This window comes from Topomyia yanbarensis, chromosome 2, assembly GCF_030247195.1.
Source record: "Topomyia yanbarensis strain Yona2022 chromosome 2, ASM3024719v1, whole genome shotgun sequence".
In the NCBI taxonomy this organism is placed as follows: Eukaryota; Metazoa; Arthropoda; class Insecta; order Diptera; family Culicidae; genus Topomyia; species Topomyia yanbarensis.
This window is the reverse complement of record NC_080671.1, coordinates 157,048,032-157,074,957: the sequence shown is the minus strand read 5'-3', so window position 1 is coordinate 157,074,957 and position 26,926 is coordinate 157,048,032. Positions and strand designations below refer to the sequence as shown.

General features: G+C 38.2%; 1 protein-coding gene across 7 annotated transcripts in view; it reads right to left on the bottom strand.

Annotated features, from left to right (window-relative positions):
- Positions 1-26,926, bottom strand: part of LOC131681850 (polypeptide N-acetylgalactosaminyltransferase 5) — a 212,824-nt gene that overhangs the window by 147,804 nt on the left and 38,094 nt on the right. For 3 of the 7 annotated variants that reach the window (XM_058962906.1, XM_058962907.1, XM_058962910.1), the window contains one exon: positions 6,262-7,235. In XM_058962906.1, coding sequence (XP_058818889.1) covers positions 6,262-6,441 — 180 coding nt within the window. In that variant the 5' untranslated portion in view covers positions 6,442-7,235. The remainder of the gene's footprint in view (positions 1-6,261; positions 7,236-26,926) is intronic. The other 4 variants (XM_058962908.1, XM_058962911.1, XM_058962909.1 and 1 more) reach the window with 3 other exon arrangements.

Below are 26,926 nucleotides of genomic sequence, written 5' to 3'. Positions count from 1 at the left end.
ATCACAATAGGATCGGTGCGACACCGATAGCTTGGTGTCGATTGAATGCATACGTCACGGCTTGATGCTAGCAGAAAGGGAGAAGAATGATCGCATGGTCGTTCTAGGCGAGGATTTGTGAAGAATTTTTTGCCGGCGTCGGCGGTAAAACATGATGATGAGTTATGTTCTACCATAGACCATGCGGTAGACTTGGGTGGAACGCCCAACTCCTACTATGCAGAAGGCAAAAAATTCTTCACATTTCCTTTCGATCATGCCCATATGAGCCTGCCTAGTTCTAGTTTTCCGTTCTAAGTTTATAACTGATTCGCTCTAGAATACCTATCCGTCTTTCAATTTCATTGCTTTCGTTTCTCTTAGTCTCAAATTTGCCGATAATAGCCAACAAAATCGATACAGTAGAACCTTGCGGCAATTAAAACATAGTAACAAAAAAACTTTTTTAAAAATGAGTTCACCACCGTGGCAAATACAATCAGAATGTTTCTATTTTCTTCACTGAAGAAAAAACAACAAAATCAGGTTTTTGTTGACAAATTATAAAAAATTAAAAAACGGGTCTTTTTTGCAATTTAAATTTTTAACATAAATTTTTGTTTTTGTGAAAAATTACAACATTTTTTCAGCGTATATATTTTTCGTACAGTAGTATTCATTCCCTGTAGCTCGTTCTCAGATTGTTTTGTTGTATCAAATACGGTAATCGAACAAAAAATTCTGAAATCAATGCACGTAAAAACGTATACGTCTTTTTGAAAAATTGCTCTTGCAGAAAAATATTGCAATTGCTGGAGCAAATCATGGAGATTCATAAACTGAACACAACTGCAATGTTTCGTTCGGATCGAAGATAGTTATATTTTGTGGCCGGCCGGTTTCTCCCTAATATCCCCTCATAGTGCAACGTCTCGAAAGGATATCCCTTCATCTTCAGGGAACAGCAGAGTTTGAACATTAATTAGTTATAGTTGCTTTATAATATAAACATTTTGCTAATTTTCCAGGTTTACAAATCTTTACTGCCAAATAGGATGTAATATGAAGTATGTTTCCGTGAGTGCATACTGTTGCATACCAAAAAGCAAAAACAATGCCTAGCAAATAGCCGACAAACATATTTTTGTCCTTTGAAGCCTACACAATTACATTGCCCACACCAAACTAGCTTGGACATTAATAAATATTTCAGATTCGGAGATGATCTTATGACACAACTTAGAAATGGATAGAGAAAGAACAAGATAGGTGTAAAACGTGACATTTACTACGAACAAGAAGAGAGAGGGAGAGAGAGAGATAGAGAGAGAGGGAGATAGAAAGAAAAGGGTGAAGGGGGGCGTGTGAGGAATGGTAAGTGATGGTTAGTGCCATGACATTATTTTTATGTATTATACGATATTTTGATTCCTTCTATCCTTATTATAGATAATGCAACTGGTATTTTTTTCGACATGACCAGTATAACTCCAATCTTGCAAAACAGTCAAATTTTCGCTATAATTTTGGGGTTTAAAAATAAAGTTGCTCTCGGTGCTCCACGAGTATAATATAAATATGAATTATATGCGAAACCTATCATCTCACTACTAGGTGAATTACTTTGTGATCTTTGAATTAATACACTATTCAAAATCTACCTCACGGTAGAACAGAATGCTTAAACCAAGGGGTAAATACATCAACTATGGAAAAATGTTCACTTTGAAGTGAACGTACACATTATTTTGTGTTTAAAAAGAACTTACATTAATTTATTTTCAAAACGGTGTCTTGCTCTGGGGATGTTTGTTGTATATTTAAGGAAGAGCGTTATTATTGGAATAACACACCAGCCACAACAACCAACTCAAATTATAACATACATAAACCATGTTGAAAATCTATTCAAACAGTTAAGGAGGGGGTAAAGGTTTCAGCGTGAAAAAAACACTTTTTGCGAATATTTTTAGAACTTTGGTAAAAAAGCTTTTCTATCAATAACTTTATTTTTTTTTGAGGTCGGTAGCCGTGCATTGAAGAATGCCTAAAACTCTGAACTAGGCCCCGTCGAGTCCAGTCCGTCATCTGTCCGTCTCGTCCTGTCGTGTCTGGGGCTTCCAGGTTACATGCATTCACCAGACGAGACTAGCTTATGTCAGCTTAATTGTGCACTGGTTTCGTAGAATCGAGGCGATCATCGAAATGATAGATCCTACGAGTGAATGCACTTGGCCCAGTCACCTGTCGAGCATTTGTATATTTGCGTGTGTGAATGTTTACGTGTGTGTGTTGCATGTTGAGATATGTGTGTTACCTGTAAATAATATGTTAATACAAATAATATTTAATGTGTTAAAATAAGACATGTGTAATATGCTACTTACAGTTTGTTGTTCGTTCCTACTTATCTGATTCAATTGAGTATGAAAGTACATCTCAATTTTTCTAAAACCTGGCGACGTCTGATGGCAGCGAATAGTCATTGTTGACAGCAATGTTGCACTTTTATGTTAAATTATCTCGGAGAAGTCATCAGAGGAATATGACGCATGAGATCGAAAATAAAAAAAAATAAAATAAAGAGTAGAGTTAGTACTGTTCTTGAATATTAATTGAACAACACATGTACCATGCAATAAAACTACTTGGAATCGTCCAAATGCCAGAAAATGATATATATTTACCATTAACGACAATTAACTCCGTTAGAAGTTTCTCATGCTATACTGGACGGGAATGGATGATTGACGTGCATCGGTAAATCAATCGTACCTTCATTTATCCAATCCGAATGAATCGAATCGAATGCACGAATTGAACACCAGTAAAAAGTGACCAACGAATCCCAAGAAGGATCACCCACTATTCCATCATATAAGCCAATTCTGCATCCATTCCCTGGTCCACATGTCACAAATACTCAGGCGCCCACATACACAGATAGACACACGGCTAGCACACAATTGTACACTAGTACCAAAAACTACAATTATTACAACACAACACAACTAATAGGGTTCTACTGTTATTTTTTTTAATGCGCCTGTGCACGTTGCCGAGGTCGACCGATAAATCGACACACAATGACTTCCACTGCGAGCCGTGCTCACAAAGACTGCCGTTAAGCTGTTGAACAATGTCTGCAAACACAGCCCACAGAAAAAGTCAACCCACGGCGACCTGCCAATCGGCCACGCCAGTGTGCACAGGCTCTTAGTTGACTGTTAGTTTGGGCTGGTGCAGAGTATGAAAAAACACAAAACATAAAAAAGGCCCATAAGCCCTCTCGGTCTCCTCGATGCACCACTATCGAGGCGCAATGCAATAACCATCCTAAAGCAGGTGTCTGCTCAAATATGCTTGAAGATGTTTGCAATACCGTCAAACCCGTCAACCTAGGAGAGAGAAGTTTTTCTATCAATAACTTTAGCGTCTTATGATTAAACTAAATAGTTCGATCATATTTTGGTTGTTTTCATATAGCTTTCAAATGGTTAACAATATCACCTTGATGTCAAAGAGAAAGTTACAGGAAATGTTATGAGCCTTTTGAAAAACTTCTTATTGTTGATGGAGAAACACGAATAACTTCTGAAAAGATCGTAAGAAAACAAAAGAATTGTGTTGTTAAAACGAAATTTGAAATTTCTCGAGAACTACAACATTTCAGAAAATTTTTGTTATGAGCATTTTGATTTAAAATAGCATTTAAAATCATATTCAAAAAGAAAATTGTATTTTTTACTGCAAATAGTATGAATTATAAAAATATGTCAAAAGTTGTTGTTAAGAAAACTTTTTTATTGAAAGCTTCTCCATGATCAAAATACACTGAAAAAGTTTCTTTTACGTCATTAAAACGATAAACAGTAGATTTGATGACATTTTATGATGGGGTAACGCGAATAACTTTTAAAAAGGGCATAATCACACGAATTAACCGTTTTTGTTGGAACAAAATTCCAAATATCTCGAAAACTATCGCATTTTTGAAGATTTTTGTTAAATACATTTTGTTTTAAAATAAGACTAAGAATTATATTCTGTAATAAAATTACAGTTTTGTATGTCAATTAGTACTAAATTTAAAAACATGTACAAAGTTATTGTTAGAAAAACTTTTTACCGATAAGTTCTCCATCATACAATATTTCTTTTCTCTTGAAGTTTTTATTGACAAAATATAAAAAATTAGAAAAAAATGTTTTTTTTACAATTTAAATTTTAACCACATTTTTGTTTTTGTTAAAAATGACACAACATTTTTTTTAGTGTATATTTTTTTTCTCACATAAATATTCATTCCCTGAAACTCGTTCTCAGAAAGTTTTGCTGTATAAAATACAGTAATCGTACAAAAAAATTGAAATTAATGCACGTAGAAATGTTTATGCCCTTTTAAAAAATTGCTCTTGCATCACAATATTTCAATTGTCAGAGAAAATAATGGAGATTCAGAAACCGAACACAACGTCAAAGTTTCGTTCGAATCGACGATGGTCATATTTTGTGGTCGGCAGTTTCTCATGGAATCCCTCACCTAACCCCTACCTTGAGTTTTTGAGTAAAATTTTCAATTAAGGGGTCCTTTTTACCCATTTTAAATAATTTCTATTTTTCACGAAAAATTCTACCTTTTATGAGTAAAAACATCCTTAATCAAAAAAATTATCTCAAAAAATCAACGTAGGGTTTAGGTATTTATTTTTTGTACAGAATGTGTATACAAAGTTTGAAAGAAATCGATTAAGTAGTTTTTGAATGACAAGTAACACCGCAAATCATGTTTTTTTCCAGAGGCGTTCTACAAGAAGCTTCATCGCCTAGCCGCTTGTCGATATTTTTGCATGGAAAAATTACAGTATGTTATGGAAATGACACACTATAATGTGCAAAAGATTTGATCAATTCGCTTCACTCAAGGCTCTAAAAAATTTCCAAAAAAGTGTTTTTTTTTCACGCTGAAACCCTTACACCCCCCCCCCCCTTAAGCTCAATGCAACATATCTTCTACAAACGTAAAACAGAAGAGAATTCGATAACACATCAGCGTACGGTGCTCGTCATAAATGCCACCAACGAGAAAATGATAAATATCACGTCGTTGTCAGTGTAGGTTATGCAGAGTAACCCACCTTGCACATTTTTTGCTAGGTTAGGTAAACTCTAACATTTGAAGCGGAATGTGAAATGTAGGGAAAATATGGTTACTTGCACGTACTACTCGTTGTCAGTAGTAAACAACCAGTTCGTACTGATGAAGCTCACACACGTTCTTCGGTACTAGACAAAAAGTTCAAGATTCGTAGGATTTTTTTGGTTATTTGGAAAAAGATGCCAAGAGGTTCACAGTAAACTGATAATCTAGGCCACATTCCTACAGCGACGTTCATAAATTTGTGGAATGTTGAAATTTTGTATCCCGCTAGGCTATGGAAAGTCAAGTGCGATACTCAAACGTACTGAACGATGCTGTAGCTATGTTCGGATACCAACGTGCATACTTGCAAAGGGGAATGTGTACCTCATGGATATTTGCATAAAAGAGGCGCCCTACATTACACTTGAGGGTTTTGCTGTTGCTGCTGCCTGGCTCCATTAGCTCATGGCGAAAATGCGCGAAAACATCTGGTTAGCATAGATATCAACTCTAGCAGCGAGTTTCACAGCATAAACGAGTTAGTCAGTACCCAGTGGCGTGAAGCCGTGCATTGTCGATTGAACATATCGTGGCACGGCGCCACTGCAGAGAATCCACAGGAAGGTGCATAACCGCGGTGTCGCAAACTAGAAATACTTTTCCAGTTCGGATCAAAGATGTGCGAAGATTCCAAACAGACAGACGAAAGTAGAATGCATTCTAAGAAAAATATTAAGCCAATTAGACTGCGTTGTAACTCCGCACGTATATTGCATTCAAATTACATCCAAAACGGCAAATGGGAAAATGTTTTTAGTGGGTTTTCTACGACATGTATCTAAAGTGATATGTTTGCACTTTCAACGACAGGGTTAAATTGATATCAGTCAGAGCGGCCTGAATGAAACAACACAACGATTGAGATTCCTTGTTTCATTTTCTTATCAGAATTGTCTATAAACGGTTATAAACGTGGCCAATGTTAACTATTGTCGTTGCGTTGGATGTTGGGTGTCTGTCGTTCGAAACCGTTAAAATAATTGGATTCAGAAATTAATAGGGCAGCAAAAAGAAACGATTATGAATAAGTTTCATGGACCCAAGTAACCAATCGACATTCGCCACAAAGTTTGACTTACCTCAACATCGTATTCTCCGGGTCGTTTACAGAGCCAACTGGAACCGCCGAGACAATCGGCGTAGTTCATTATTAGTATCACATCGATAAGCAACCACACCAGCGAAGTTAGCAGCACAATCCGGCATGTGTTGGTACGAATTTTGCCACGAAACATTCTCGAATAGTTGATACTGGTCATTTTCTGCCAAAGCTACCAGAAGGCAGACTGGTTACAGCCGAGTCGAGCAATGAAGTTGTTGCTATTTCAACTGCCAGCACCACTCCAAGCACAGCCGGCTAACGTGGAATGGATAGGATTCCTCACTTCCGCACTGCAATGCTGCAACACAACGCTCACTTTACCGTACAGTTAGACACGAGCCACTGTTAGCTGCACAGCGGAACGCTTCCTGACGCTGGCGGTAAATGCGAATCGAATTTCATTAATACATTACACTACTTTTTGCGCTGGCCTACGACGAGCTTTTCTGCCTAACGAAATAAACACCCGTACGTGAAAAGGGAAGGACTTTCACTGTCGTTGTGTAGGCTTTTCGCGGCAGCAGCTCCAACAACAAAACAAATATTTGGTTTCCATGAATTATTCACGCTAAGCCGAACAACAATTTACCTAGAAATAACACATGAAAAACCTGATGAATGCAATAACTACTATCCTATATGAACGACGGCACGTTGTAGGAAAAATTAAACAGCAGCGTTAAACTAAATAAACACATCACACGCGTTCGCGGTAATTCCAGAAGCTACTGCTCGGTTCCGTCTGCCGACATATTTTGAGGCTCGTCAGTTACACAGGCAATGGATTTCCTGGCGAAAATCAAAAATCAACAAATTTGATGATAAACACTGCCGCTCGGTTGATGAATCAGTGATGGAAGTTGGCAACTATACGGCATTGCGCGCAGTATGTATGTACCGAAGGCAACGGTATAATTCTCCGCTATTCTACACTGGTGCTGACTTTTAATCCTGTGGGAGAAAAGGGTAAGTAAATGTTAGTGGCATCGAAATTGTGGTTTATTTGAATAATCTAGCTGACTTAGTAGTTCAGACAGAAACGATTTATTTGGAAATGGGTAAATATTCATTTGGCTGCTAGTAGCAGTGCTACATTATAACTCGGGAAGAATATTTTTGTCAATGTATGAAATTTTGGAAACTATTAGCTACACTTGAAATAACTAGTCCAATAATAGCTTCCAAATGCAACGTTACGAAAATTCCCGCTCGTCATTTGAAATTGATTTCATTCCGGGGCAGGGTGGTATTTGCACTTGCACTGTAGATTAACAAGAAAAAAATACCTACATGGAAAAAATCTGTTTTTTATTCAATTTTTTTGATAAAACGTTTATGGGACACGGCATTTGCAAAAGATTTTTTACGCCGGGGTTTCTTTTTTACATTTCTTATACCAGAAATATGTAGAATTCGCTCAAACTCAAAACGCGAAGGGCCGCGTCTTATATACCAATCGACTCAGCTCGACGATTTGGGACAATGTCTGTGTGTGTATGTAATGGACAAACTCTCATTCGCGTTTCTCGGCAATGGCTGAAACGATCTTATCCAAACAAATTGCATATGAAAGGCCTCACACCCAGACAGAACGCTATTCATTTGTTTTTAATTCGGATGTTTAGTTCCTAAGATATGGATGTTTGAATGTTCCAAATAGGCACCTGTCGCAGTTTTTTTTAAATTACTTTCGAAATTGACAACATAGATAAACACTTTATACATCTTCAGACAGCTTGTACGAATACCTTTCGAACGAACTATAATTCGGACTATTAGCGAAGGAGATATTTAACATTAAATACGGATGACGGATTCTTGCTGTTTAATGTCTAGAAATAAGACCAAAACCATGAAATTGACTATTACTGCCAAAACGGCTAAGTTGAGGTCAATAGCAACTTCGGAGAAATTATTGGATTTAATATGCTCTTTCTTTTGACATTATGTTTTCACCGATTTATCCCCCTATAAGTGAGATATTTCCATTTAGTTTCTTTTAAGTGATTATATTGAGAAGATGTCTTCTGCAAATTTATAGCTCTTTTTTGCGAACAACTTTGCTGAAGCCACCAAGTGTCTGTCTTGTATGCTTTAAAAGTTATAGCATGTTATTTATCGTTCAATATAGTAATGATCCGTTTTAATAAACCAGCGGATATTAATTGTATAAAACGGAAACGGATGATATCAGGGCACATTTTGTACTTAATTGTCTACCTACCAACGCTAGGATTAAGCAGTGATCAGTTATCTCTGTCAATCTTTTATTTGTCACTACCTACTGACAGCTAATTTTCTGATTTATGACCCTTTGATCGATCTAAAATATATATCGGAAAACGAGAAGCGAAATAAATAACTTCAAGTAAGTGGAAACAAAGTCATCATAACTCGTCCACAAGCAACTTCTTCGAATACTGTCCTCTTACTTTATTTTCGAGGGTATCTGTTTTCTATGCAACGAACTACACAAACTACACCATTTTTGGTAGCTTGTTAAAATAATGACTAAACGGTTTCTTTTAAAATATGGCGAAGCTTCTCCCAGTCGTTCATTTGTTTGGACAGTTTATGTAAAAAAGTGTCCTAAATTAACTGTTGGACTCTTTTATGAGAAAAAAAGAGCTTGTTTTTGTGATTATTGAAAGGGAAAGAAACATTCTAACTATACACACATTTGGGAAGTTAAAACAAAAAATTTCCTTGGAAAACTTCACAATATGACGGAGTAAAGGATTATTTCCTTACTAGAAAAGTGCATCAGGTAATTATGGTTGAAATCAAGGAAACAACAAAATTTCCAATTTACATGAGTTCTGTTTGATTTTCTGTACTTTTATTTTCCCGCGGTCTTCTAGAAATTACATTTTTGATACTAACGTGCCCAAGAAATGGTGAAAATGTTTGTCAGAATCTTAAAAAAAATTACATATATTGTTGTGATATATTCTTCGCTTTATCTATCGCCATAAGTAAAAAACCTGTTTTAATCCACCTAGCGGTGCAATTGTGCCTTTCTCAATCATGAACACGAGAATTTTTTAGTTGCTTATATTTATTAAAAGTTTTCAAATGTATACATTACAATTTTATTATACATGACTTGACAACTACATACAAGAAAAGAAACCATTATTCGAGTTCTAAAATTTTGCAAAAGAAAAACCAGCCACGGTAATATTGAATTGAAAAAAGGAGCGAAATCGGTTATGTCGCAAAAAGTCGATCTTTATAAAAAAAAATTTCGAGATAAAATAAAATCTCGACGTTTCATGCGTTTTAAAGATGTTTGGCATCAAAAATACGAATTCGATTTCTGAAATTTCATGGAAAAAAATTGAGTACCGGATTATATGGGAATTTCATATGTGACCGGACGGTTCAGTATATATTTCCGGAACCATATAAGCGATCCGTGCGGAATTTTACAGACCTCTGTGGGGATTATTTAGCTATCATTTTGGGACTAAGTTTGCGAAAATCGGCCCAAGCATTTCCGGGAAATTGATGTGAGTTCGTTAATTTTGAAAGATGGCCGCTTTTCCCGGGCACTTCCAGAACCGTTTATGGTGATCAATGTAGCCAACGAAAGTTTGGTTGGCCGTCGGTGATCTAGAACTGCAAATTTAAGTAGTTTGAGAGACATTTTAGCGAAATTTTTACCTTTTTTGCTTTCATCGAAGTATCGGTTTGAATCGTAATTTGCTATGTGATCGCACGCCACAACCTGTAACTCCGGAACCGGAAGTCGGATCGGGATGAAATTAAATAGCCATTTACGAGGGCGCAACACCTTTCATTTGAGACTAAGTTTGGTTTCATCTGTCTAGCCATCTCCGAGAAATCGATGTGACTGTTATTCTGAATTTGGATGCTTCCGCCGGGGCTTCCAGAACCGATGATGGTGGCCAATGTGGCCAAAGAGACTTTGAATGGATGTTAGTGACCTAATACTACAAATCGAAGCAGTTGTGGTCATATTTTGGAAAAAAAAATTCACCTTTATACATTCATTGCAGAATTTATTGAAATCGACATTTTCTGCGTGTTCGTACTCATCACCCTGTAATTCCGAAACCGGAAGTCGGATCCATTAGAAATTCAATAGCAGCCTATGGGAACGTTGCACCTTTCACTAACTAAGTTTGTGAAAATCGGTTCAGCCATCTCAGAAAAATGAGTGACATTTTTGGACACATACACACACAGGCGCACATACACACACATACATACATACATACATACATACATACACACACGCACAGACATTTGCCGAACTCGACGAGCTGAATCGAACTCGACGAACTGAATATGTCACTCGGCCCTCCGGGCATCCGTTAAATAGTCGGTTTTCAGAGCAACTGCAATACCTTTCTATTGAGAAAGGCAAAAACTCGATTTTTTCGATCTTGATAGCAGGTCATCTCGTTAAGGGTTTATATATATAGCAGATCGACGAAGATTAGAAAATTGCATTATTTTCTCTAAACAAGATTGCAAAATTTTATTAAGGGTTTACACTACTATAGACCACGAAAACAGCAATATTTTGGACATTTTACTAGATGCAATAGAAGATGAATCGAGATCCCGTAAAATGCGAGTTATAATACTAGTTTTGATGTACAAAAACTAAAACTCAACACAAGATTGCGGCTGGACAACATTTTCCCACAGACTAGTTCTTTTGGATAAGGTTTCGATTCCTTAGAACGATATTTAGATTTTTCGCAAAATGGCAACGCTGAACATTTAATAAAAATCGAAAAAATAAGACCGTCGCTGGAGAAAGCAATGTCGAAAACACTGTGAAAACTTCAGAACGATAAAAAATATTTGTTTGAGTTATATTTGCGGCCACCGCAAAAAAAATGCGCCTTCCATATTTGGACATATTACTTTATTAGACCCTAATGCATATTTGAAGCAAATGAATAAAAATTAGATTCTTTCAAAAATTCCACTTTTATTAATAAGGGTGTGAAGATTACAATGTACTTTTATAAATATTATCAATAACTTAGGCATTAGGATTAGTGACAATGGATCAAATCAAAATCCTTTTTTCAACCACTAACTAATGTGAGTTGAAATATGTTGCTCACTATGAGGTTACTTTCAGAAAAAGTCGATATCGAAATAATCGCGTAAGATAGCGTTTTTTTAAGAGTTGCAATTTCAGTTCAGATTGCCATGAAAATTTTAATAAACGCTACTAATGATATGTACTTCGAATATGCGCAATATTTTTTTTCCATTTTTGGGCCAGCACATATATAGTCATATTTTAAAGGTAATTTTTTTTTCGTTTTACTTTTATTTTGGTTTGACTTTCGACATTTATCGTAAAGATGTTGTCCTATGTTAATTTGATCGATATAATATCCGAAGATGTTGATTTGAGCGTTTCTCTGAGGCCTACCACTGTCCCAACTAGTATGTGTTATCAAAAACATCGCGAAACATCATGTTGTCAATGTTCTCAATCGTTACAATATCCGAAGAGAGTGATAAGTGTTATAAGAAATGTCTGATCACACTGTTAGGTGGATTAAACTCGTTTTTGTTATTCAATTAGTTGATTTGATAAGGCACGTGAAAAAAAATTTGTTCATAAATTCATAAAAAGAAGATCACGATTTCGTAAACTCCCTCGACATGATACTGTACCTTGACGTGGTCCGGGAGCTTTTCCATCAAAGCAGTGTTACAGTGATTAAATCACATAAACTTGGGATACTATTATTTTCTTTTTAGTTAAGTTACATTGTGATCGATTTTAGTACTTAACTTGGCGATTTTTATTATCCACTGACATGGTCAAATAATATACCATGTGGGTTTAGGGTCCAATTTTCTCTGGAGGCACCTTCTTTTATTGCTATATTTTAAATTAGATCCATGCTAACACTCACTAACACAAATTGCTTATTCTCTCATATACACTCACAATCTCTTATTCCAAAGTACAAACGTGGCCTTCGCGATAACACAAACCTGGTCAAAACTGCGAACGCCCGCGATCTGACGAGATCCCCCGGGTCAAACACCCCGGTAATTAAGTGAACATTTGCATCTAAAAATTTACCAACGCGGTCTCAACCGCTCGCGCAATCATTAATCGGTCACGTCCGCAAGTGTCTACCCTTGATCCCTTGATCTAAAGCAGTGTTTTAGTGGGCGCCATTGCCTGTCTCGTCTGCAATTGTAGTGTGTGAATCTTCCGGGGATCTAGCTCTACAGCTCTAGTTGGACAACTCTCGAAAAAAAACGAAAATGTTTGTGAAAATATAAAACTGGCTAATGAATCTACTTCTAGAATTCCGCAGTTTTTTCGAAAATATTTGTTCACATTGCATTGGCATAAATTCGTAGTTCCGAGTGAAAAATGTACCCTTTGGTCGCATAATAACCATCCGGAAAAATCTAAAACATTGCTGAACTGATCATTTCATAAAACTAGCCTTAGAACCATGTGTTTTTAGTGTTTCTTGAATTCTCACTTGAACGAGCTCGTATGACTTATTAGGCTGTCCCAAAAAAAATCGATGTTCGAAAAGTCATGGTGCTCAACCCTATAATGAAAGATATGTACATTTTAAGCACTTTTGTAGAACAAATCAAGTTTCTAAAAAATCACCTGTAGATACCGCAAAAGCGATTTATGAAAATGGTCATTTTTTAGCAAAATTGTCGTATATAAGTGGTTTTCGCAACTTTTTCAAAGCCCAATTATTTTTCTGTGGACCTCAGAGAATAAATCCCATTTAAAAGTTTTTTACAAAAAGTCCTTATATTAATTATAGAACCTCTTAATCATGGCGAAAAAAATATTTTTTTGGTTAATTGTGAAGAAAATCCACACAAAACGAATGTCAATAATTTTTTTCAATAAACCAAAGGCATGTTTTGGAAAGTACTGTTCATTGCAAAAATTTTCGTGAACAAATGTTGTGAAAATTCGGTCGAGGGGCTGAGATATAACATTTTTAGTAAATGCTTTCAAACCATGAAACTTTGCTACATTTTTTGAATTGTTCAATATCTCAACCGTAACTTGACCAGTGTAGGTATATTGGGTGTCAAATAAAAAGGATTTTTCTCAATCTTACAAAGCATTTTCATATGTGGAATCTACCATCTTATTCTAAGGTAGTTATTGAGAAATTTATGGGATTGTGCATGATCAACAACTTTTTCGAATAAGAAGTGATAACACCAATATTGCTATAACCTATGTAACATTCACGATTGATTAGATTTATTTATTAATGTGAATGTATGCTATGTCTTGCAATAAAACACTCAAATTGAAACTATTTGATAAGTTATCGTATACATACGGCCTGATTGAAGCTTTAGAAGATTTTTTTTTTTTTTATTCAAATCGTTTATTTGATAAGGCACGTTGCGTTAGCTTAAAGGTGCCAATTTTGTTTTGTTTTACATTTTAAATTGCTTAAAACTAGGGGATTACATATTGATTTTTTAAAAATGAAACTAATGCGATTTTATAGCTATCTTATATATCTACACAAGGGGATAATATTGTTTTCGTAAGATTAGGGGGGTCATTTAGTTTTTGTGGCAATATGGTTTGACATTTTTATCAGTGAGATTATTGGAGCAAATAATGTTTAATTAAGGGGGACAATTTTTTACGACTAACTTAAAACTAGGAATAACTAGAGGGCATGATTGAATTTTGTAAAGATTCGTAATTATAGTTATTTTTGTGGGTTGTAGAGTTGGGCAATTTCAATGAGATTATATAATATAATAGTTAAAACTAGAAGAGACAAGAAGAGCTAAATGCTTCGTGATGATATTGGGGGGGGGGGGGGGGGGGAGGGTTTGTTACTTCTGGGTATAAGAGTCAGGGGAGGGAGGGTAGACAAAGATGGCAGGGAGAGAAAATTATTTCAGTTTCAGGCATCGTGAGATCAACGGATGGATTACAAACTCGGGTGGCCTTCATCAGGGGAATCATGTACTGGGACGCCGGGTGGTCCTCCTCAAGATGGCAGGGGTTTTTCCAGACGATTTCGTAGTACGGCTCAGATGTGGATCGGCTACATTTCGAGTTAAGCGTGTTATGTTCGTGCCGTAGGTCCCGTGTTTGTTGGCTCATTCGATACAGATGGTTTGATACAGGTGGAAGAGCGTTCTGAGAATGATAAGGAGATAACAAGGGGCAGTTAGACTTGTATATTGATGGTTTTCACAAAGGTGTATATAAGGGACATATAGAGAACATCGCGGCTTGCCAGCACATCTCGAACTGGGACGTTGGTTGGTCTTCCTCGGGCCCGCAGGGTATCCATTAGCCGAGACCTAGCGGAACTGTACTCGGTGCACGCCCAGACAATGTGCTCGATGTCGTGATAGCCGTCGCCACAAGCGCAGATACCACTATCCACGAGCCCAATACGCCGGAGATGTGCATCCAGCGTGTAATGGTTTGCCATGAGTCGGGACATCACACGAATGAAGTCACGACCCACATCCATCCCCTTGAACCAAGGTTTCGTCGATACCTTAGGGATTATCGAATGTAGCCACCTTCCCAGCTCTCCACTGCTCCACGAAGTTTGCCAACTTTCGAGGGTTCTCTGATGAGTAATACTGAAAAATTCGCTGAAGCAAATTGGTCTTTCGTAAACGTCTCCTTCTAAGGCACCCACCTTAGCTAAGGCGTCTGCCTTCTCATTGCCCGGAATGGAGCAATGAGAAGGGACCCATACCAAGGTAATCTGGAAAGAGTTGTCAGATAAAGCACTCAGTAGCTCCCGTATTTTCCCCAAAAAATACGAGGAGTGCTTGCCTTGTTTCATCGAGCGAATAGCGTCAATGGAACTGAGGCTATCCGAAACGATGAAGTAATGGTCTGCGGGTAATGTTTCAATGACTCCAAGGGTATACTGAATGGCAGCTAGTTCTGCGGCGTAAACTGAAGCAGGGTCACTGAGTTTGTAGGAGGCGGTGAACTTTTGATTGAAAATACCGAAGCCAGTGGATCCTTCGAGGTTTGATCCGTCAGTATAGAACATCTTAGAACAGTCGACTTCTCGGAATTTATTATAAAAAATGTTTGGAACCACTTGTGGGCGTATGTGGTCCGGAATTCCACTAATCTCGTCTTTCATGGATGTGTCGAAGAAAACAGTAGATTCAGAAGTATTTATGAAATGCACACGGTTGGGATTGTAAGAAGAAGGGTTAATATTCTGCGCCATGTAGTCAAAGTACAGGGACATGAAACGGGTCTGAGAATTGAGTTCAACAAGCCTTTCGAAATTTTCAATCACCAACGGGTTCAAGATATCGCATCGAATGAGCAATCGATATGAGAGTTCCCAAAATCGATTTTTCAACGGGAGAACGCCCGACAGCACTTCGAGACTCATCGTATGGGTCGACTGCATGCACCCTAAGGCGATACGCAAACAACGATACTGAATTCTTTCGAGCTTGATGAAATGTATGTTCGCGGCGGAGCGAAAGCAGAAGCATCCGTATTCCATTACCGACAGTATCGTTGTTTGATACAACCTAATTAGGTCTCCTGGGTGGGCACCCCATGTTCCGGTTATTGTACGAAGAAAGTTGATCCTTTGCTGGCATTTCTGTTTCAGATACCGAATATGGCATCCCCAAGTACCTTTCGAGTCGAACCAGACCCCTAGATATTTTACTGTGAAGACCTGAGCGATAGTTTGACCCATTAATAGAAGCTGTAGTTGTGCTGGTTCACGCTTCCTTGAAAATACAACTAGCTCAGTTTTCTCCGTGGAGAATTCGATACCCAGCTTAATAGCCCAAGCAGACAAATTGTCCAGGGTATTCTGTAATGGTCCTTGTAGATCGACAGCTTTGGGTCCCGTAACAGACACCACGCCATCGTCTGCAAGTTGCCTTAACGTGCAGGAATTGTCAAGACATTCATCAATGTCGTTGACATAGAAATTGTATAAAAGGGGGCTTAGACATGAGCCCTGGGGAAGGCCCATGTAGCTAAATCGTGATGTCGATAAGTCACCATGCGAAAAATGCATGTGCTTTTCCGACAACAAGTTTAGTAAAAAGTTGTTTAAAGTCGCTGAAAGACCATGCTGGTGCAGCTTCTCTGAAAGAATGTTGATCGAAACTGAATCAAAAGCCCCCTTAATATCTAGGAACACTGATGCCATCTGCTCTTTGCTAGCATAGGCCATTTGAATTTCAGTTGAGAGCAACGCAAGACAATCGTTCGTCCCTTTGCCTTTGCGAAAGCCAAATTGTGTATCTGACAGTAAGCCATTTGCTTCGACCCAATTGTCGAGGCGGGATAGGATCATTTTCTCGAACAACTTCCGGATACAGGATAGCATTGCGATCGGACGGTACGAATTGTGGTCGGAGGCTGGTTTTCCTGGTTTTTGGATGGCGATGACCTTCACTTGTCTCCAATCGAGTGGGACAATGTTAGCCTCGAGAAACTTATTAAATAAGTTCAACAAGCGTCTCTTGGCAGAGTCAGGCAGATTCTTCAACAAGTTGAATTTGATTCTGTCTGGCCCCGGAGCTTTATTGTTACACGACAAGAGAGCAAGTGAGAACTCCACCATCGAAAAAGGTGTTTCGTTCGCGTTATCGTGACGGGACGCGGCGTGGTAGATCTTCTGTGCCGGGGCGGAATCCGGACAAACCTTCTTGGCGAAATCGAATATCCAACGGTTTGAATATTCCACGCTCTCATTAGTACTGTTTCGATTTCGCATACGTCGGGCTGTTCCCCAAAGAGTGCTCATCGATGTTTCTCTCGTTAATCCGTCGACGAACCGGCGCCAATAACCGCGTTTTTTGGCTTTCATCAAACTCTTCATTCGCTTGTCTAACGTCGCGTACTGTCGAAAACTAGCGGGTAACCCGTCGTTCCGGAAGGTCTTAAACGCGGCGGCCTTCTCTGCGTACACGTCTGAGCACTCTTTATCCCACCAGGGATTGGGAGAACGTTTTTGTATGTTCGCGCCGGGTACTGGCCTAGTCTGAGCTTGATTCGCGCTGTCGAGAATTAAGCCAGCCAAAAAGCTGTACTCTTCCTCCGGAGGAAGTTCTTGGGTAGATTCGATGTTGTCGGATATCGCGGCAGCATAGCTCTTCCAATCGATATTTCGTGTGAGGTCATACGAAATATTGATTGATTTCAATGGCCTTGAACCGTTATTGATTGAGACTACAATCGGCAGATGGTCGCTGCCGTGGGGATCAGGAATTACCTTCCACGTGCAATTTAACCGCAGCGATGTTGAGCAAAGGGACAAGTCTAAGGCGCTCGGGCGCGCTGGAGGAGCAGGAATCCGTGTCATTTCACCCGTGTTTAAAATTGTCAAATTGAAGTTATCGCAAAGATCCTGAATTAAGGAAGACCGGTTATCATCATAGAGGCAACCCCATGCTGTACCGTGAGAGTTAAAGTCTCCTAAAACTAGTCGCGGTGCTGGCAGAGATTCTAAGATGTCTTGTAGCCGTCGGTGCCCAACCGCGGTGTTGGGGGGAATATATATGGAAGCTATGCAAAGGCTTTTGCCTTTGGTTGTTACTTGACAAGCGACAACTTCAATACCTGTTATCGAGGGAAGGTTAATTCTGTAGAAGGAATAGCACTTTTTGATCCCCAAAAGCACTCCTCCATAGGGGGTGTCTCGATCCAGGCGAATAATATTAAAGTCGTGGAAGTTGAGATCTATGTCGGAAGTTAACCAAGTTTCACATAATGCAAATGCATCACAACTCAAATTATTTATTAAAATTTTGAAGGAATCGATTTTCGGGATGATACTTCTGCAATTCCACTGTAGAACAGTGATCAAATCCGTGACCTCGTTCGATGAGTTAGCCATCGAAGGATACAATCGCTGAGAGGAGGGGCCATTTAGCAGTCAACTGCTTCAAAAATGTTCTTACTGTAGGGAGAAAAGCTAACATAAGACTTTTAATAGGATCAGTAATATTGAAAGTTTTTATTATCCAGTCCACTATGTCCGAGAGTTTTATAATTCCAGTGCTGTGATTACTCTCGAACTGAAACAAAGGAACACTTGGGATTTTTGATGTTCCTGGAAGTGCTGGGAACTCCTTCTCTGAGCTTAATCCTCCGAGACCAGGAGCTAATTGCTTCGGTTTGGTTGCAACACTTCCAATAGATGTGACTTTCGGAGCCCCCTCAAGGGACACCTTCTGGCCTTTACAAGGAACTTTACGAGATGAAGTGTTCCTCCTCTTCCTATAAATTCTAGGCACCCTAGTAGATGTTCCCTCTTGTGGGTTACCAGCCTCGCCCTCGTCAGGAGGCAAGTGAGTATAGATGTTTGCTGAGGATGGTGACGTAGCATTCTTTAACATTTCTGCGAAAGAATGTTTGGATCGTCCCGCAAGGGAACGTTTCAGTTTATCCCCGCGTAGTTTGTACGCGGGACATGCCGAGATATCATGCAGACTCTCCGCACAGTAAGGACACTTTTCGGCTTGCTTACTGCACGAATCATCCAGATGATTCTCCCCGCATTTTCCACAGCGGGCCTTGTTGCTACAATGGGTGGCTGTGTGACCCAATTGTTTACACTTTGTGCAATTCATGACCCGCGGCACAAACAGACGCACAGGCAGACGAACCTTGTGCAAGAGGACGAAATTTGGCAAAGCGGTACCAGCGAAGGTCACCCGATAAGAGTTTGATTGGGGGTACGTTTTTGAACCATCCCCCGCAACTACTACTGAGTGCAAACGTTTGCACTCAAGTATTTTAACTGGCTGAAGTAAGCGGTCTCTGAATCGGCCAACCCCGTACTTCAGCAGATCCTCGCACGTCAAACTCTCATCGGTTACGACGCCTTCGGATTGTACTCTTACAGCCGGAATATACACGTTATAATCCCGCGTAAAGTGCTCACAGCAAGCAATATCGTTTGCCTGCTTTGAGTTGGCTAGCAACACCCTTATCTTATCCGAGCGGACCTTTGAAATTTCGGTCACAGCCGAGAACCGTTCCGTCAGGTCTCTAGAAATCTGAAGAAGATTCAGTGATTTAGTCTTGGGCCGAAAGAAGACCACAAATGGACCAGTTGAGAGTTCTGGATAGCATTTGGGCCGGGGGGGAGCCTTAGAAGTTGAACCCGATTCAACTTCCATTTGACCATCCGGAGAGGGAACCATAGAAAACGTCAACGCACGGGGTCAGCGCCCGCGCAGACGGAAGAAAGCAATAAATGTGTTACAAAAGACAAAAACCACTTAGCTTTAAACTGGTGTCCAACGACGAACCGATCCAGCTTATACAGCTGGCTATTGTTTAATCCTCACACGCGAACAAAAGACTGAGGACCGAACCGAACTGGCAAAATAACCTTGAATGCGGATTAAAACTATTCTTTATCGCCTCACACAGCACTACGGACTAGAAAAAAACAACCTCTGACTCGATGGAGAGCTCGAAAACGAATGTTTTAGAAGATTTATTTTGGCTATTTCTGTTTTTGGCGATAGTAATAACTCGTTTGTATCAATACCATTCTTTGAGCCATCTTTGTTGAATTCTTCACATGAAGCTAATAATCGTACAGTTTGATAATTACTGAAATATTTTCCGAGCATGCTCAAGATTTCCGAGCAAACTTTGACATGCCTAAAACGATTCTTGGTAGTCCGTGCTGATTGATCGGTGTTGAAGACAAGTTGTATCGAAATATTGGAGTAAAGTTTGGGTAACATAATCTGGTATCGTGGGTTCAAAATATTCAGCTTAATTAGGCATCCATGATAAAATTGATTGTAAAAGCTTAAAAAAGAAAAGTACTGGGAAATTCTTGATCAGAGTGAAACAGCTCGAATCTCTGTACGCTACCAGATTAAGTTGCCCAAAATATATTCCAATATCTCGGTATAACTGGATTTGTCTTTAACACAGATCAATCAGCATGGACTACAATGAATCGTTTCAGGCAAGTCAAAGTTTGTTGGGAAATCTTAAAGTTAAACTGAAAATATTATAAAAATTTACAACGAGATAATTCAATTTTCTCTACTGCGTTTGCTAAATTTTCACTAAATTCAATCAGTAGTACTAATACTATATAAGCTAATTTTCTTGGCAAAAATTGGTGAGGAAATAAACTGCTATTTTCGTTTTCCTGTATTTTCCCGTTCAAACTTAAATGACAGTAATGATCGTACTGAAAGAACAGTAGCTTTATGTGGAGAAATATAAGAGATGGCTCTAAAAATGACACTGATAGAAACGAATTATTACTATCACCCAAAATACGCAGAGTCAAAATAACTTCTAAAACTGGAATCATGCCATATTTATTCTATAACATATAAAATGGATTCATTTTGAGTGTTTTATTACAAGACTTAGTATACATTCACATTAATAAATAAATCTAATCAATCGTGAATGTTACATAGGTTATAGCAATATTGGTGTTATCACTTCTTATTCGAAAAAGTTGTTGATCATGCACAATCCCATAAATCTCTCAATAACTACCTTAGAATAAGATGGTAGATTCCGCATATGAAAATGCTTTGTAAGATTAAGAACAATCCTTTTTATTTGACACCCAATATACCTACACTGGTCAAGTTACGGTTGAGATATTGAACAATTCAAAAAATGTAGCAAAGTTTCATGGTTTGAAAGCATTTACTAAAAATGCTATATCTCAGCCCCTCGACCGAATTTTCACAACATTTGTTCACGAAAATTTTTGCAACGAACAGTACTTTCCAAAACATGCCTTTGGTTTATTGGAAAAAAATTATTGACATTCGTTTTGTGTGGATTTTCTTCAAAATTAACCAAAAAAATATATTTTTCGCCATGATTAAGAGGTTCTAAAATTAATATAAGGATTTTTTGTAAAAAAACTTTTAAATGGGATTTATTCTCTGAGGTCCACAGAAAAATGAAAAAATATATTAAAAATAATTGGGCTTTGAAAAAGTTGCGAAAACCACTTATATACGACAATATTGCTCAAAAATGACCATTTTTCATAAATCGCATTTGCGGAACCTCTAGATGATTTTTTAGAAACTTGCTTTGTTCTACAAAAGCGCTTAAAATGTGCTTATCTTTCATTATAGGGTTGAGCACCATGACTTTTCGAACATCGATTTTTTTGGGACAGCCTACTACACATGTTTTCTGGCTACATAATGACCTTCTGGCAAATCTTAAACATAAGTGGAACTGGCCAATCCATTAACCTTGTACTAGAGCAATAAGATTTTTTCGAATATATTTTTATAAATATCATTTGTATAAATATTGGTAACGTAGTGACTTTCCGGAAGATCCGGAACTGGCTTTAAAAGTCTGTGGTTTCCTCAAAAGTTTTAATTACAATTATTACGAGAACAAGCAGCAAATTCTACGCCGGATCATCCGAAAGTGGGTCTCGAGTACGAATTTATGCGAATGATATATCCTTATATGTTTTCGAAAATGTCTCAGAGCTCCATGACAAGGTTCATCAATTGACCAGCTAGCTGGACGGATGTTCCAGATCTTCCGGAAAGTCATTAAGTCATTTTCCTGTCATAACTACGAATTTTTGCCAATGCAACAAATATTTTCGAAAAAACTTCATAATTCTAGAACTAAATTCATGAATTGACCCATTATACGGATGTTTCAGATTTTTCGGATGATTTTCACATAGAATCCAGTGTCAAAAGTTGATTCGCAGTGTTAATTTCATTTTAGATGGGATTTTATATAAGTTTTCAAGAATATTACAAATTTTTGAGTTTCATTGATTGACCACCTTGTCGCTTGTTAAACATTATGAGATATACAATTATACCAAAGGAATCCAAATCGGAATCGAAATCCGGAATATCCAAGATCAGTCGTATGATGTACAAATTTGATTTACACATTCTTATTTTTGTTTTGTTTGTGTTTATTATTCGTATTCTGTCAATAAACCTGTGATTTATGACGACGGTTCTGCATACATCTATGCATGCCAAATATGACCCCATTTGGAACCGATTCCCACTGGCCAGCCGGGTCATACATGATAATATTTACCAGAAATTTAAAATTGAAACTCTAACAAACAATTGGGTACAGGTTCATATAGATTTGGCTGAAAATGTGTCTTAAAACTGAGCTCGAAATATGGATCAATATGACCCGATAATACCTTATTCGTTACAAAAAGTTAACATCTAAAGAACGTTACTCTTTTGTCGAAGTCAATTCAGAACGTTTTCGAGATCGTCCTAATATTGCAAACTGCAAATATTATATACAAAAATTACTGTAAAACAATTGAAACTAAATAAAATAGCCAAAATGAGATCGTCAATTACAACGTTTTTTTTATAAAATTACCTCAACCAAACTGTTTAGTCAAGCTTAAATTAATAAAATTTGTCTTTTTTATAAAATCATAAAAAGAACGACTGCAAGTATCTATTCCTGAAAGGCAAGGAAAAATCCGACAAAATGCTACGAGTAAATAGAACATGGAAGGTGCGGCAAATATTTGAATAGTTTTCCATTACATCACCTCGTGTCTTGTCTGCGGTCATGGGGCATAGTAATAGAAGGCATCTTTTACATCGAAGATAGCAAAGATGAAACACCTAGGAGCTTCATAACGTGGCCGTGCCGGAGACCGCATCAGTATCGTTGGCTGGCATCGTTTCGTTGGCTCCAGTTGCTACACCCAGCTTCAAGCTGTACAATAGAAGGCACGGCTATGCTATGACTTAACTCCCTTTAGCTGGCGCTTATTTCAGTTTCTGTATCAATTTAGGTAGGATGATGGAAAAAGCGGGCAAAGTTTCATACCGTTCTTGGGATCGACATGAACACTCCTATTTATCAGGTACTAGTACTAGATGGGGGCGAAGGCTACTAAAGTTTCTTCATATGATTCATAGATATTTTTATCAAATATTCAAATGCATCAGAAGTGATGTTATTCTGAAAGGATTTGTTTTATATTGTTCATTTTTTCAGTTTACATTACATTTCTCGTTCAATATACTAGGTGGTCACCCATAACTAGTTATATTTCATCCCTATTGCTTACACGAATCGGTTATTACTATTACGATACAATTGTCTTCCCCAGTTTAATGGTTTCCAAGAGAGAACTTTTGATTCGTTCTATACTGCTTATGTTCGCATGTTTATGTGACTGATTTGTGATCATAAGCAGTATACAACTAATGCACTGCCCATGATCGCATAGTTGTCCCGTTTTCTATGGGATTTCCTATCTTTATGGGATTGATATGTGATCATGGGCAGTGCAGTAGGTACTGAGAAAATTGCGAAACTGATTTAAAAAATGGCGATGCTCTAAAATAAAAATTATTTCAACAATGCAAGCATAATGCTAATAATTGGTTGTTGTTTCAATAGGATGATGAGATTTATAACCACCTTCTTGCGAAGAACAAAAAGTCTGTTAATTTTCCATTCTACGTTCGCCAGTCGCGGTCAGTGGAATGCGATATGCTATGTTATAGGGTTTTTGTTTTCTTGTTCCGTTCAGCTGAGCACTGGAAGACGGTACATGTCGAAAGCGAGAAAAGAACTGCACTCCGGCACCGTTCGAAGAGACTTCATGAACCATCCTGTGCAGGTAAACTGCAGGAGAAAAAACTCTATATTCGAAATTGGAAAATGTGCAGAGCAGCATCACCACACATTCTAGACAAGATAGCCGGCTGAACCGTACAACTCACCACTATAGGAAACTGCTAAAGCATTAAATTAGTTTTTCTTGTTCTATACAATAGGCTATCTGCCTTTTCGACGCATAGTTGGATTGTGGCGAGTGTTTTCACTTTTATTCCATTATTCTGTGGAACTAGCGAAAAATAAATCTAGGCAAAAACGAATATCTTGCTCTCAGTTCCCCGAAAGCAAGCAGTGCGCAACAGAGTTTCGCATCTATGTGGTGTGGTTTTTGTGCATAGTTTTCGTTGGAACAGAAATGGGAATGTTCTGCAAGCTTGGCATAGCTGGGCATCCGATGTGCTGCAGCGCAATATGTATTCTAATGCGAATGGATGAAAGGTAGACCCCGTACCGGTGTTACGTAAATGGACTCTTACGGAAAATGCAACGGGAAACAATGGCACTAGCAAATTGGTCTCGAAAGCTTGCTTTTGTTCGTTACTCTTACTACCAGGAGGTTTTACATTGCAAAGAGTAAAGGGAAATTTTTTAGACAGTAACATAGTAACATAATCTAGGCTTGATTAGCATGAGACTCATGAGCCTGATTTTGTGGATTAAACTAAATATTTACATAAGTAGTATGTTAGATTAACACTTGGGTATTTAATGAAATGCAACGAAAAAAATTTCGATTTTGTATTTTCTCCGCCTTTTTGTATGGCCATCGCGCGCTAATTTTCCTACCAGTCGACCTTTTCTTTTAATACTGAACATAGCTTTTTCTGTACTTTTGCCGCACATTCGAGCTACATGTATACATGTTTTATCAGCCTACAGATGTAGAGTAGAGGATGGTAACAACACAGTTAGGGGACGGGAATAGTGTAGTTGGTAAATCGATTGCCTTGTACGCAGCTTACCTGGGTTCAACTACCAACCCCGCACATAGGGTTAAAGATTTTTCCAAAAAGGAGATTTCTCTAACCCGAAAAGAGGCGAATGAACCTAAGGTTAAAACCTCTATAATCAAAATAAAAAGCATAGTTGTTCTACCATTCATTTAATATAAGCAAACATGTTAGTTGGGTAGCCGAACGTAAGAGTTAGTTTCAAAGCATTGATATATTTTTTTAGCTGCAAAGATTTATGGACAAGTTTTTTGAAAGAAAGTAGTCGAAAGTTGTCCTACCGGCGCTGCAGAGCTGTTGGACAAATCTCGGAAGGGCTTTTCGTCAGAATCACTCACTACGATTGCAGACGAGACGGGAAATATCACCCGCTAAAACACTAGTTATGGGGGGGGGGGGGGGTTGGGAAGGGTTCCAGCGTGAAAAAACGCTTTCTAAGGCCCTTTTAGATATTAGAATGAAGCGAATTGATCAAAAGTTTGTGCATTATACACAAGTTTTGAATAATTAGCTTTGACCAAATTTCTAAAAAAAATCGCAAAGAAAGCTTTTTTTCATACTGGAACCCTTGCACTCAACCCTCCTCCCCTCCCCCCAAGATCAATTGCAGCGCCTTGATTCTGAATGTGACAATCGTTGTACGATTCAGATATGTGCGGGCGTGAGAATTTCACCAGCGCGTGTATTATCGTCTATGTAACTTCGCGTGTATAAATTCTATTTTATGACCGTGTGTATAGGGGCAGACCACTTGTTATAAGGTTTTCAAAATAAGCGAAATCAAATGCATTTCTTTCCAAAAATAGATATTCATTGGGTTGTGTGCAATATTTTGCGTTGCGTGTAAGACGTCAAAACCCTACAAAAAACTACTACTACATTCAACAGAACGTCAAACAAAGTGGATCAGTGTAGGACGTTTGTTGAACAGACTTTTCTGCGAGGGAGTGCAAAGTTGATGCAAAAAATGGAAACCATTTTTTCTAATTTGATGCCAATTTGTTATACATTCTTAGAGTGATCTGCCCCTAGCCGTGCGTCCTTTCGCATATTCGCGTGTGTTCTCGGATAATCGCGCGTGAACCGTGATTCTGATACTGAACTTTCGGTGCACGGTTCAGATGCTAGAAGAAAGTGAGTTCTTCCATATCACCAGAGTTCCCGGTCATGTTACCATGGAACGTGTTGTGCAGTGGATTTTTTTTGTTTGGTCCACCTGAAGGCCTTGGACCAAATAGGGCCTCGGATAGGGACTTCCGAACGTAACCTATTCATGATCGCGCAAACACGGGCGTTCGTATGTTCACTTTTGAGATCGTTTTTGTGAATTTATAAGTGCTAGAACGTTCACTTAGTTACCGGGGTGTTCACGAGACTGCGGGTGTAGGTGTGCGTGGATGAACGTGAAGGACTCGAGCGTTTGCATATAACCGTTTTTGTCGCGTGTGCTAGCGCGTATGTAACATACGTGTATCCATTATTTTTTAGAACCGTGAGCCCATTCACATATTGGCGTGTTCTTCAATGATCACTATTTTATGTGTGGTCCAGAAGAGCCTGTGTACTACTGGTAACTAAACTGTTTTAGACAAATTAGTTTGAAAACATGATACCAAAACTTCGAGGTTGTACATTTTACTTGATGGAGGTTCGTTTGACAATCATTGGATAATGTAATTTTTTATCCAGCTACGTAAGAATTTATCTATAATGGTGTAATTATTATACTAACGGTACTCATATATATGGTCCATATTAATGTTCGAATGTTTTTTTTCACGCTTGAACAAATTTATGGGTTCAATGGAAAAAAAATCAAGAATTTCGATACAGTGTTTGCTTCAATCTTCTCCTAAGTGAAATTTATTATTTTCGATTGTACCGATCAGATTTGTAAGTAAGTTCTTCCATAATTGACACAGTCATTGGGGACCACTACATAAACATAAAAGATGTTGTGTTGAAAAAAACATTTATCGAACCACTCTAAGGTATATGTGTGGGTATGGGTGGGTGACATGTCGAAGTAAAGAGGTAAC